The sequence below is a fragment of the Nymphaea colorata genome, chromosome 10 (assembly GCF_008831285.2).
Source record: "Nymphaea colorata isolate Beijing-Zhang1983 chromosome 10, ASM883128v2, whole genome shotgun sequence".
In the NCBI taxonomy this organism is placed as follows: Eukaryota; Viridiplantae; Streptophyta; class Magnoliopsida; order Nymphaeales; family Nymphaeaceae; genus Nymphaea; species Nymphaea colorata.
In genome coordinates, this window is record NC_045147.1 from 8,452,004 (window position 1) to 8,465,815 (window position 13,812).

The 13,812-nt window shown below is 39.1% G+C and overlaps 1 protein-coding gene across 1 annotated transcript in view; it reads right to left on the minus strand.

The window, feature by feature from the left end:
• LOC116261688 (uncharacterized) overlaps positions 1-13,169 on the minus strand; it is a 48,754-nt gene extending 35,585 nt beyond the window's left edge. Inside the window, exons 1-8 of the mRNA XM_031640480.2 lie at positions 12,917-13,169; positions 11,752-11,861; positions 11,420-11,530; positions 11,287-11,344; positions 10,266-10,355; positions 8,236-8,330; positions 8,022-8,075; positions 7,752-7,895 (exon numbers count right to left, since the gene is read on the minus strand). Of these exons, the coding sequence (XP_031496340.1) occupies positions 7,752-7,895; positions 8,022-8,075; positions 8,236-8,330; positions 10,266-10,355; positions 11,287-11,344; positions 11,420-11,530; positions 11,752-11,861; positions 12,917-13,109 (855 nt within the window). The 5' untranslated portion in view covers positions 13,110-13,169. The remainder of the gene's footprint in view (positions 1-7,751; positions 7,896-8,021; positions 8,076-8,235; positions 8,331-10,265; positions 10,356-11,286; positions 11,345-11,419; positions 11,531-11,751; positions 11,862-12,916) is intronic.
• Positions 13,170-13,812: the final 643 nt, after the last annotated feature.

A 13,812-nucleotide genomic window follows, 5' to 3' on the forward strand; every position in this document is an offset into this window, starting at 1 on the left:
CTACCCCTTTTGACACTGGGCACAAGTTGAGTCTTAGAGATGGAGAGCCTCTCTGTGAAGAAGACAAAGGAAGATATCAACGTTTGGTTGGGAAGCTAATTTATCTTACCCTCACGAGACCTGATATCACCTTTGCGGTGAATGTTTTGAGCCAATTCATGCATGCGCCAACCGATGCACATCTGAAGGCTGTGGACAGAGTGCTATGCTACCTGAAGAAAAATCCTGGTAAGGGACTCCTGTATGTGAAACAAGAGACTGTGGAAATCGAGGGCTATTCTGATGCGGATTGGGCAGGTTGTGGTGATACCAGACGATCCACTACAGGGTACTGTGTCTACTTGGGAGGAAACCTTGTTGTATGGAGGAGCAAGAGACAGGATGTTTGCTCTAGATCCAGTGCAGAGGCAGAATATAGGGCAGTTGCTATGGGAGTGTCAGAGTTATTATGGTTGAAGATATTGTTGACTAACATTGGAATAGAGATTGAAGGACCTATGAAGATGTATTGTGATAACAAGTCTGCAATCAACTTAGCCAACAATCCTGTACTTCACGACAGAACAAAACATGTTGAAATTGATCGTCACTTCATTCGGGAAAGGATTGATGCGAAAGAGTTGATCTTACCTTACATGAAGTCTGAAGACCAAACTGCTGATGTTCTGACGAAAGCTCTTCCTTCAGCTTCATTTGAGAGGAATGTATCCAAGTTGGGCATGTTTGATATGTACGCCCAACTTGAGGGGGAGTGTTGATAGATTGTGGGTTTCGGGTCCGGATCCATACCCGACCCGCCTTGTAGCCCGTTTTGGGCTCTACTTAAGTCATGTAACCCTAATCCTTAAGAGTTAATGATAATCTTAAGAGAGAGAGAGTCTGGCTGCTAGTGGGCACCAACTCCTCCTCATTCGTGGTTTTTTCTCCCTCGTGTTGAGGGTTTTCCACGTTACATCGTGATCATTGCTTCTCTTCCTCTTCTTCTTGTTCGTATCTCTACAATTGCTTTTGCACATGTTTTAGTTTCGTCTCGGTTTGAGACGCCTTAGGACTGATTTGCTTTTATTGTTTGTAACGTCTCGGTTTAGGCTTTAGAAACGAGACACTAGCTAGTATAAATACTTTGTAATCGTGTGAACTTTATGCTTTTTGAGAAATGAAATATTGAAGTTCGTTTGAGAGTCTCTCTCCTCTCCCTGCGTGGGAATCGTCTTCACTCGTCCTCAACTGGCGGGCTGCTGGATCTCTTCTCCACTCGTCCTTAACCAGCGTGGCTGGAATTTCTTTATTACAACCAGCGGTCTCCAAGGCCGATTGGATAAAAGATTGAAGAAGAACGCGAAGTTGCTACCGGCGGCATCTTCCTCGACTTCAACCTTCGCAATACCTCCACCTGCAAGTCAGCTTCCTCACGGTGCAATTCTCCTTAAACACAAAAGAGAATTAGAGGCCGGTTGAAGTCTCAAGAAGGCTACAAGAGAACAGGTTTACCCGTGGTTCTGGTGAATCTCGCCTCGGCTGTAGCAAGTGACGTCCGGCTGCTCTAGAAACCAGGTTAGTACCGGTTGTCTCCGTGGTACCTCCGACTCTAGGTAGTAAACGAAGGCCTTTCCAAAATCAACCGAGGACGCGACTTTTCCTCTTCAAAATCCAGAGAGAAAGCGGCAGAATTCCAACAAGCCAACATCAAATTCATGCAGGAAACAGCCCACGGCTTGACCGAGAAATTAAGAGCAGGCGGAACTTTCTATTGAAATCTGAAGGAAACTGCGACAGTCCTCATTCAGCTGGTTATTCCATTAACATCGCCCAGGAGAGAGCTTCTTCCTGGCCAAATTTCAGTTCAATCGAACAAGAGACGGCTGAGTTACAGCCCACAGCCGGAATCTGTAAATTGAGCACCAGCGGCATCCACCGTTGCACTCTTTCCGGCGATTATTCCAACCGCTCGACAATACCAGCTTCATACCGATTTTGCAAATGGTCAATTAATTAATTGATTGATTATTAGCTTAGTGGAGAAGGGCAGTTCGGTACATTCAAAGAGGATACGCTCAGAACTTCAAAAGCCCAAACCGTGTGCACATTCTCTTCCTCACCTCTTCGGTTTCCCCTCATCAAAACGGGAGTTACAAGTGTCAATCTCATTTAATCTCCACCCTACATCATTGCCACGTGCCATCCATCCAAGGCCCCAAGGCCTGCTCGCTCCAAACGTTTGCACAATGGATTAAATCCCTCTCCACACATCACCTCCTCCATCATTAAGCCATAAAGGTAAGAGTTTCTTAACTTGCGCCAAGTGTCCCTCACCTCCACTCGTTGGACTCCCCTCCTCTTGAAACCGTTCCTAAAACCCCATGAGCTAAAGAGTCATCCTCATAGCTCGCCACCTAGCACCACCTCATCATTAATACCCCTTTCCACTCATAATTCCCACTTCCATCTCGTGAGTCCCTTGGCTGCCCTATTAGTGTAACCGACCACTTCTCCTTGGCAGCGTCCACCATCAATTAGTCCACTACCTCATCCGCATGACCCTTAGCCCATTCTCCAAGCTTAACTGATACCCTCTTAAGTGCTCCACTCCTCACGCACTTAACTCCCTAGCCACTACCTCATCACTCTACATTATTAGCCTCATTCGTCATTAACCCATCAACATTACTTCCCATCACTCGTATAAGCCATCTCTTGGCTTTCCCTAAGCATAACCGCCCCTCATCATTAGTGTCCACCTCTCTAGAGACGTAACCCCTTTCATTAGCTCAACCAAGTCCTAACTCACTTAGGCCTAGACCTATCCTTCACTCTAGACGAGCTTTCCAACATTATGTGTTTGCCAGCGCCAGAAGGTGACCGAAAAGGACCAATGGAAGATCGTTCCTTGTCAATCAAGGTCAAGTCAAAACTCTAGAAGTAATGCGCAAACTAATGGGAAAACAGAGCTGGCCCTTTCTAGAGAAAGATGGGCATAAATGCTTCCAACTACAGGAACTTGGTGAAGCATATTCCCAATATATCAATCCTGCTTCACTATCTAAAAGTGTCGCAAACAAGTACAAGAACTCCATGGTAACTTGTACTACGGGTCTCATCTGCTTCAAAAATGAAGAACACATAATGGATTTTCGTACAACTCGCCTCTTTAGAAAATGGAAGCATGTCAAAGTCTGTCACATATCTATAGCAATGGCAGTTTTGGCATTCCTTTACCGAAGATTGACCAAATTATCAATTGGGGATACAGATTCAATGGAAGGATGTATTTCCGCATTACAAGCATGGTTCTACAAACACGTGGGAACACAATCATGCCATTTTCAAAACACCGTACGGAGCACTACCGTAGGAAGATAGAGGAAGTAGATGACTCCTCCATTATTTGGGACTTCTTTGATCGAGAAATCATCAAGTCAAGATACACCTACAACCCAATCAGAAAGAGCCTTTTGCTAGAACTATTTTTCATAGTTGGATACCATCTAGAGCACTGCATCAGACAATTCTAATAGCGTCAAAGAAAAGCATATTCAATTGAATCAGAATGAGCCATTGTGGAGTGTGAACCGGATACCGAAGAGTGGTCCGGAATATACACCCACCCAACAACGTTGGGAACCATTTGCTCACTTATACCTTATCCTTGGTCTAAGAATGGGTCCTGAATACGTGAAATGGTGGAATGAAATATGTCCATTTATCCTTCCATCCTAGATCATCCCGTCTAGTTTGAATATTGTTGTCAAGACCAAGCCAAATTTTGTCAAGCATTGTCAAGTTGTGTTAAATTTTGTCAAGTCTTTTCAATCTCATTTTCCTTACAATATGCAATCAAAATTTGCTACTTAGTCGTATGTACAAATTATCTTTCATCAACTCAGATATTGACATCTTCAATTTTTCTTCTCACAAGGTGAACATCTGCTTTATGGTGGAGACTAGATGCCAACAAAGAAAGAGGATTGAGATGAAACAAGACCAACCCTTCATGGGAGACAAGGGAGAAGAATCCTCCTCGAACACAACTCCCAGGACAGAAGCAAATGATTCGGAGTATAAAGAATACAAGAGATTCCGAAAATATATGATTATGTTCAATGAAGAGCAAGCTCAGGCAAAGAATGTCAAAAAGAAAGAGAAGAAGACAAAGAAATCTTCATCGAGCAGCTCTGATTCTTCTGAATATGTTACTATAGAATCAAGTAGTGAGGAAAAGCAAAAGACTCCCAAGAAAAAGAAAAAAGGCTCGAAAGCAAAGATCCAAGAAGTTGAAAAGAAGTTGAATGCAATTCAATTCAAAAACAAGAATAAAAGAAATTTTACCTATGAAGACTTTTACAAAAGCTTTGAAAATGACAATCACATCAAGAACTTGCCTAAGAAATTCAGCAAATTTGATGGCCATCGAGACTCAAAGGCACACTTGGCCATGTTCTTTGCAGAATATTACAAATTTCACCACAATCATAAAGCTTTCCTTCGATTCTTCCCAAAGAGCTTAGAAGGAATTGCAGCACAATGGTATAGAGAGCACATTAATCCGGTAGAAGCAAAAAAATTTGATAGACTGATCAACCTTTTCATTGAAAGTTTCATTCAAAATGTCGAAACTACACCAACAATCACCATATTGTGTAATCTAAAACAGAGACCAGGTGAGAAGGTCAAAGATTTTATTCAAAGATGGAGGTCTTCTTGCAATAAGATAAGAGACCCAATCTCCCAATCCCATACATTGGGGTTGATCACCAACAATTTGACACAACCATTAAGGAGCCTCATTTTTAATGCTCCAATCAAATCTTTCATTGATCTCATTGAGAGAGCAGAATGCATCTAGGCAGAAATTGAAAATGGAGCTTTTAATGTTGTCATCCCGGTAAAGTTCAAAGAAGATGCAAAGAAAAGCAGCAGGAGTCGGAATGCTCCACCCAATATCATAGCCAACGTTGTTGTCTTCAAAAAGGAAAAGGCAGACTACTCCAACAATAAAGGAGTAGCAAACAAAACCAACAACAGCAGTGGCACCAAAAACAAATATCTTGGATGGGAATATGACAGAAAATTGACTCCATGAGAACAGAGTTACGAAGAAATCATGCACGAGCTGGTTGAAAGAGGCACTCTATTTCTCCCAAAAGTTTTCAATCCTTCACCAATAATGGGAAGAACAAAGAGCAATTTTGCAAAATTCATCGTGCCCCAGGACATGAGACACATACAGATGATTGCCTTGTGCTCAAAAACATTATATAAAGCGCAGTTGACAAAGAAATAATCAAAGCAGTCAGTGAACAACCAGACATCCTGAAAAACTCTTTTCCTAATCATAGGAAAGAAACAGCTGCAATGATCAGATTTTCAACAAGTCATCAAGTCACGGTGACAAACAAAAGGGACAAAGCATCCTTGGATTTCTTTGAGTTGCTTTCCAAACATGACAAATGATCCATTAATGAACAAACCAGACTGGGCAAACAAAACAGTCAAACAGAGGTTGATCAAAGGTCGCAAATATGGGATCCCGAACCTTTGGAAGTCATCTTAAGGGAATTAGACTCCCTACCCTGAATCAAGAGGGAAAGATTTAGCCGTAATTGGGGAGATGAATGGGCTTTTGAACTATACAAAAACGGTCCAATCACATTTTGTGATGAAGATATACCAAACATAATGACGCCTTGTACATAATAGTTAAAACAATGGGTATCAAAGTCCCCCATGTCTTAATTGATGGAGGAGCTAGCCTAACCACAGCAGACAGCTTGAACATTGGGCATAAGGCAAACTGACTATACCCCATTATCAATTTTTATTCATGGATATGACAGATTGCGACAACCTTGCATAGGTTGTGTATGTCTCGATCTAAATATCTTTGAAACACATCATCGGGTTTAATTTCATATGGTAGATATAGAACCCTCATTCAACTTGTTGCTCGGCAGATCATGGATTCATGCTACAAATGCAGTTCCTTCCACACTACATCAGTGTGGCAAATGGGTTCACAACATGAATACTATAACAATCTATGCAGAGGACATGCAAAATCGTCTTGTGCATCCAATGATTCCGATACAACATATACAATTGAGGTACCAAGTAATCGAGTCTGCAAAGAAGAACTATCTCAAGGTCTCAGCAAATTGGCTATTCAAAAGCCAAAGAAGCAAAAGTGGGTGGTAAAGGGTACCAAGCCAAATCTGTTTGAAACAAATTACAAGTCATCCATTGTTCAAAAATTTCTGTCGAAATGAGACAGGATTGGACCTGCTCATGCGTCATGGCTACCGACATTCACTAGCCTTGGCAAACATGAAAATGGAATCCTAGAACCAATTACGTTGGCAGGACAGTGAGACACTCAAGCCCTAAGATGTCAAAGTTATGAAAAAGAGGATGTCAAAGAAAAATTTAAGCCAGTACCTTTTGTCAAAAGTGACACCATAGGCAAATCTTCACCATCAATTTGAATCAATCATTGCTTCAACAAGTCCACTATCATTTTGACATCGAGTCATCATTTTGTCATTCTACTCCAATAGACATAGTGTCTTTATTTTGTAACACATTCAAAATGTGCGGTGACATATGTAATTTGCTTCCATACAAAGTGTCTCAATTTTTATCTAACATTTTCACAATCTTTACGATGGCACCTGAGGATCAAACATCAAAAGCCTTCAAGGAGGTAAATCCAAAACTCACCGAGACAAAATGTCTAGAGTTCATCCAAATGAAAAAAAACAAGATCAACTGTCACCTTTGATTAATGACCCGATTGAGGAATTTAACATTGGCAAGGAAGAGAATCCAAAGATTTTGCAAATCGGAACAAGACTCTCAACAAAAAAAAGAGAAAAGTTGATAGACTTCTTCAGACCCTAATTTGGATATGATCTTGATTACCGAATTAAGATCTAGACTCGTAATCATGCTTTGGGATTCGTGTTGAGTCAAATTCATGATTTGAACATAAATTGTGTTTAGATTCGAAATTGGCTTTGAAATTGCAATTTTTCACAATCTTTTTGTGAAATTGTTTTGTAAGATTTTGAAATTGCTTCCATCAACTTAGATGGAAAAATTTGGGGTGTTAACAATAGGTTAAGTTCATTATGTATTTTCTCTTTGTTTTCCATGTATTTTTTTTGTTCCTTTTCTTTCTTCATTTAAATGAAAAAGAGGAGCTCGCTGTTGGCCAGCTCCCAACGGCCAAATTCCTAGCCGTTGGAGAGAGCCCAACCGCCATCTCCTTCTCTCTCTCTCTCTCTTTCTTTTTTTTGTATTATAAATAAGGGACCATTGTCCCTTGTTTTGTATGGGATTTTAGGCTTGCTTTTAGGGGTGTTCACTGAGACTTAGTAATACAAGTTATCTACCTCTAGATTGAGGTTTCTCATGTTCTCTTCAAGGGTGTGACTATCGAAGTATTTCTTTGATCAAGTTCAGCTCTGATTTACACATAAACCATTGCTAATGTCAATATAATGACCTTTTTATTTTCTCACAGATCATCTAATTTTATTTTTTTAAGAAAGCTCAAGGTTTATATTTGGAGGCTTACACTCAACAGGGACTGGGTGTAGAACTTTGCGATGCCTTAATGCGTATGTGTTTGAAAAGATCACTGCACATTAAGGAGACGGCAAAACAAGGACCCACAAGGCATAAAAGGATAGGTTGCTATACTTTATTTTAGCTTATTTATATTGCTCTAACTATTCAATGGGAAAGGAGATGACCTTTTCTAATATGGAGTCTTCCAACTTGTTAAGAAGATCAACAATCTTTCCAGCCTCTTCTTTAGCATTGAGAGATGGGTCCTTTGAAGCAGCAGCATCAAATCCACTAAGAGCCCTTTCATAATTTTCCAGATATCTATTGGCCTGTCAAAATAACATTTAAATTCAGCTCTTCGAACTAGAGAAAATTGGAAAGGGAATGAAAAATATCTAAGACCAAACAAGCAACAGATTAGATGCCTCAACTTTGGGAAGAGAGTGTTCACTTACTATTGCACAGTTGAAATACAGATCAGGATTGGTATTTGCCTTCTCGTCTTTTTCCTTGCGCAGGAAAAAAAAAATCAAAAATTCATGAGTATTTTACTAAGGCTCTATGAAATTTCACCATTGAAAAGACTTTTCCCCCCATTCAAAGACAGGCAGGCATGGGAACTATCCAACAATCAGACCAATCAGGTTCAACAACATTTTGTTAACTTACTGCATTTTGGTAAGCTTTTATTGACTGCAAGAGTTTTCTCTGTTCCCATGCTCCAGCCACAAAAAAACTTGTAAGAAATGCATTGCCTAAAATGTCTGGCACGTACGGACAAGAAAAGGAAAGGAAATCTCAGAGTGCAAGCAGTAATACACAAGTTCAAATGATAAAATCAGACCTGAGAAGCACAAGCAAAACCAACGTCAGAGCATCCAAGGGTACTAATGGAATTACAGTGGAAGACAGTACAATCACAAGATACTTAAATTATCTTTCAGGAATGAGCTGAAACCATGGTTATCTCATGCAGAGACAACTAAAGGAGAAAGCAGAAATAATAGATAATAAGAAGCCTAAGTGCTTTTCTAAGCAAACAGAAATAACAAGGTAATCACTGATGAATTCCTTCATCTCTATAGAAAGGATAACCAATAGGAATGTCATAGAGTCACATGTGCATTATTATCTTTATAGTAGGTCTTACATGCCAACATGTATTCCTATGAAATTACTAATTTCACATTTTACGTAAGTGATTAAATAGAGATATCTATCAACTACCACAATTGTTAATCTTTTATACTTTTTCCTTTGTTTTGAACAGAATCTAGATAGCAACCTTGTATACCAACTGTCCAGCCAATATTTAAAGCTCATTGAGTCAACTTGACTCGGTTGACTCGGCCTTCTACCAAGTCAACCCAGATTTTTTTTTTTTTTTTGTTGAAACTCGGCATGACTTGGCCATGACTCATCTTGACTCGGGCCAAAACTCGGTTTGACTTGGCTGAAACTCATTTAACTCGATGCACTCTAGTGACAAACTTTGTATGTTGTAATTAATGGGGTGATTTATTTACTAATTACTTAATGTTTGACACGAATCGTCTGACTTATTGAAATGCAAGAATTTAGAATTATTGTTCATTTATTAAATTTGCACATTACAAATGAAAAGTTAAAACTAATTAGGCTAAACTTCATGTACAGTGTATTTATTTCAATTCTTCGGACATTGGACTCTTTGCTTTTGGATTTTCAGCTTTACATAATATTACATACATCATACATGTTGAGTTTGTTAGCCATTATATAGTTGTAAATGTTGAATATATTGATCTTAGTGTTTGATTTTTATTGACTTGTTTGTCATTAATATATTGATTCTTGCTACAGGGTTTTTTTTAAATATGCAATTATAAAATAGGAGAAGCAGCACAGTTGCCTAATTTCTTGTTTGAGCAAATATAATTTAGTTATGACTTATGACTTGATGTTAGGTTGGCTTGTTTCTGAGTTATACATGTATTCAAGTCATTTTACAATATCTTTATCTTTAAATGACAAATATATTGTTTTTCTTTCACAAACAATAGTTAACAAAACCCTGACCGAGTCGCCGAATTGACCTGCCGAGTCACAAGTCCAGAATGGACAAGTCGAGTCCCGAGTCACCGGATTTTAAAACATTGATACAAACTTGAAACCTGCCATGAGATTACAAATCAGTTCATCTGTTCCCAGAGTCATGACCATAGAGGGATATTCAAATCAGTATACAAACGGTCACATCATCAACAAGATTTTCAAGAACCACCTATAGAGACCAGAACAGATTAATGTTTCGTTGAATTTGGACAAGAAATACATTTTAAAAGACAACAGGCACTTGCCCCGGGACATTCTCATTTCAAAAGGTATAGATGATTACACCATCAGAAAGATTTATATCTATCATGGAAAAGTCACTTTCTGGATGACTGATGCTACAATTCCTTTTTTTAATACACTGATAGTGAAAATTAGTATGGAAAAGGTCATGCAAAAAACGTGAGGATACAAAAATTCACAGGTTTAGGCACGTTACTTTGAAAGAAGCCTAAAAAAATCACCCAGGTATAATAAATCGCTAAGCATTCCTACATTTTGTAGGCAATTAGGAAAAGAACAACCTGCTACAAATGTCCAAAAAAAGCCACAATCTCTTGTGTTGGAAATCACTATAATTTCATAAAGGTGGTGAATTGCCTTACACCAAGAGTATCCATCCCTTACGTCCAACATGACTGCTTCCTTTGCATGTCTAATGCTTTCATCAACCATCTCACACTGGTTTTCAGCACCTAAAAGATAAGGGCACAAGTGGACAGAAACTTAGCATGTCTATCAGATTTTTAAATAGATCCATCTCACATTGCATAATCAACCGGTTATAGTCCAAACCTTTATCAAGCATGCATATATTAGTTTCATCAAGCTTCAACAAAAAAATGAAATATATTTTCTAGTTAAAAATTTCAGCTTCACTAGAAAGCCAAGCCATTTACCAATTCCATCAATGAAGAAAACCAGTTACCACAGATCTTAGATCTGAGATGATCTGAGATCTTAGGAGCTTAGATCCTAGGATTTAGATCGTTGATTTCTAATAAGGATATGAATCCTTTGTTTGATAGATAAAAGGATCACATCATGGATTTGTAAACCTTGCATCTTGAATTCCATGGATCTCATATCAAACCCCTCCCACTTGGACCTGAGATCCATATAACGGGGATCTTAGATCCATAGGTCTCAAATCCTAGTTAGCTAACCATAGTCACAAAAAACTTTCTTGTGTTTTAAAAGGCGAGGTTTTTCTCCAGTATAATATCGTGAGTTTGAAAAAAGGAAAAAAATATGGTAAATTTAAAAAAAAATTAAAAACAAACAAAATGAAGAAAATAAGTGAGAAAATAATAACACACACATCAAAAAATAAGCAGATTTGCGCTAAACAAAAATTAGAAAATGAAAACAAGCAGTCTGTCATTAAAAAAGCATGAAAAAATGAATAAAAGTAAGAAAAGGAAAACACACGAAAAAGAGTTGAAAACGCATTTTTTTCATTTTTTTTGTTTTGGTGTCTTTTTCGAAAAAATAGTGTTTTTTTTTTCTTTAAACACCTCATTTATTTATCGTGTTTTTCTCATTTTTTTTTTTAATGTGCCTTTTGTGACTATGGACTTACAATTTAGGATACTCAAATGCTATACATGAAGAAAGACACCTTGCCTTGAGCCAGCCTTCTTTCTAGCATTGACAACTGAGAAAGTATCTTCTTGTCAGGACCCTGTAGAAAATCGAAAATATCATAAGAACATTTACAGGAAGTTAAATTTGAAGCATCATGAATGATGGGAATAACCTTTTGTAAAGCAAGAGAAAAGCAGTTCCTGGCAGAAGATAAATCTCCCTTCTTCCACATACAGTTGCCCAAACATAACCAAGCATCTAAAAGAGAAGGATTCAATTTGACCTGGAGACAATAACAAGTCTTCACTATAAGTTACCTTCCACATTTGCTCTCTCTCTCTCTCTCTCTCTCTCTCTCTCTTGCTCTCGCTTTTGAACCCCATAGGCATGCAACCCCTGCATAAGCAAAAGCAGATACCTACCCAGGGCGAGGCAAAGACGGCAGGTGGTTTTATCCACCTAGGGAACGGTTTTTGGTGAAAATTTGGGAAAAGAAAAACGTACTGCTTTTGATAGATGGTCTTCTGCCTCTTTCCTATATTCAGGGTATACATCAAGTATCTTGCCTCTTAGAAACTCAAAGCTGGCCCGCTGGGACGGCTCTTTTCTTTGATCTGCATGAAAAGCAGGGAAGTTTATCTCAGTGGCTTAAGGCATTTCCAATGTCTAAAACCACCAGAAACTCGAAGTAAAACTACATTAACAATTCCCTATTCGCATTGTAGACTTTCTAGTCTTAACCCATCCTAAGAAATACCAAGTATATGTTTTTGTATTTTTGACTGTGCTATTTTAATTTGTCAGAGAAGGCATGCAACTATTGGACAATGTTACTGGTACGTTAGTTTCAGAATGCTAATCCGGCAATCGAATCTACGGAAAGCACTTCAAATATTATTAAAAAGGAAAAACTGTTCCAGAGCTTACAACCACTGCTATGGCTGTTTAGTAAGCGCCAGAGAACCTCGGATAATTCGTTTATACCTTTGTTTCTCACGGTCATTTACCATTCAATCTACAATTTAGTAGCTTATCCATGTTCCGTTACCCCTAATCGTGCATGAAACTATGGGTTAGAAGGAGCGCTGACGCATGACGGAAATTTCTAATAGGCTTTTAGTGAGTTAAAGCAGAGGTTTGAATCAGGTTTTTGAAAAAAAAACCTTGAGTCGCCTAACTCAAGGCCGCCCGAGAAACAAGTTTCATTTGATCGTTGATTAACGAGTTCTCCTTCTCGCAAGGTTAACAACTAAAGAGAAGCAGCAATGCTCCACTACAACCAGGGTTTCCTAAAAACTCATCCGCCAAGATGGATCACATCAAGGTTATGATTCCCAGCTAAACCGCTCACTTAAGGTAATCAAACTATTTTCCACGACCAGGCAGCCAATCCTTTGTCATCGAGCCGAAGGAGCTTCTCACAAACTGCTTCCTGGAGAGGCCACTTGTTCATCCACCCAATTGACAAATGATTCTTCTGTTCTTTTTTTCGCCGTATCCGGGACGAAAAGGAAACTGCAAAGTGGCAGGGCAGTGCGCTTGTGCCAGCAACGCACCCAGACACTGAGGACCAACTCCCTTTCAACTCATAAGGCGCTGTCTAAGGCTTCCCGCAGCCACATTTCAAGAAAGAAAAGCATCAGGCGCAGGAAAGAGGGAAAATACATACCCAGAGGGAAAGCGTCGTCGAGGATGCGGAGGGCGATGTTCGCCTGTTGGTGAAGAGCGGATATCTTCTCCACGGGGTCAGAGGGGAAGTAGGTGTCGCGAAAGGCGTAGAGATCGTCGGCTGCCTTCGTAGACCTCGCGATAGGATCGGCTACAGCTTCGCCAGCTGCAACTCCTTCGATGCCTTCCTCCATCGCGGATAGAACATCCAAACGAACGAAGGTGGGGGCGGGCAGTCGCGAGAGTCTAATACCATTTTTGAGACAGGAAGGGTAAGGATGTAATTGGGAATCAAAATATAACTTAAAGCAAGCGAACGGCAAGAAATAATCCAACTCGTGGGAACCGTTTGAGTTCTAAAAAACTAGGGGGCGTTTGTTGAATTTTCTGATTCTTTGGTGAAATATTATCAGGGGCAAAGTTTCCTTGGTAAAGGGTTGGAGAGTTGAAATTCCACAATGAAAAAGTTCACTCGTTGGTGTTTGATGCTGAAGTGAGGGAATGAGAGAAAAACAGACATTGATCATAACATAATAAAATTATCAAGTAATCATTAATAAATAACCACATGAATTTTCTTGCTTATGAAAGATGGCCTTTGCAAAATTAACAAATTTACACAACAAATGATCATAACATAATAAAATGATTAAGCAATGATAATGAACATGAAAGAAAAGAGATGTTCACAAGCGCCATATAGATAAGACAGCTGAAGGTTATAACAAACCAAAAGTTGAGCATTACACAACCTGGAACATAACAAAAAAGATGTTAATAAGAACAGAGAGAAATGACGAACAAAGAACAAGCATGTATTGCGTTCACGGAGAACAAGCGATTTTAGTATTTTATATTTTCTTTGTGATGTTATGTCACAAGTTCATTGGGGAAGTC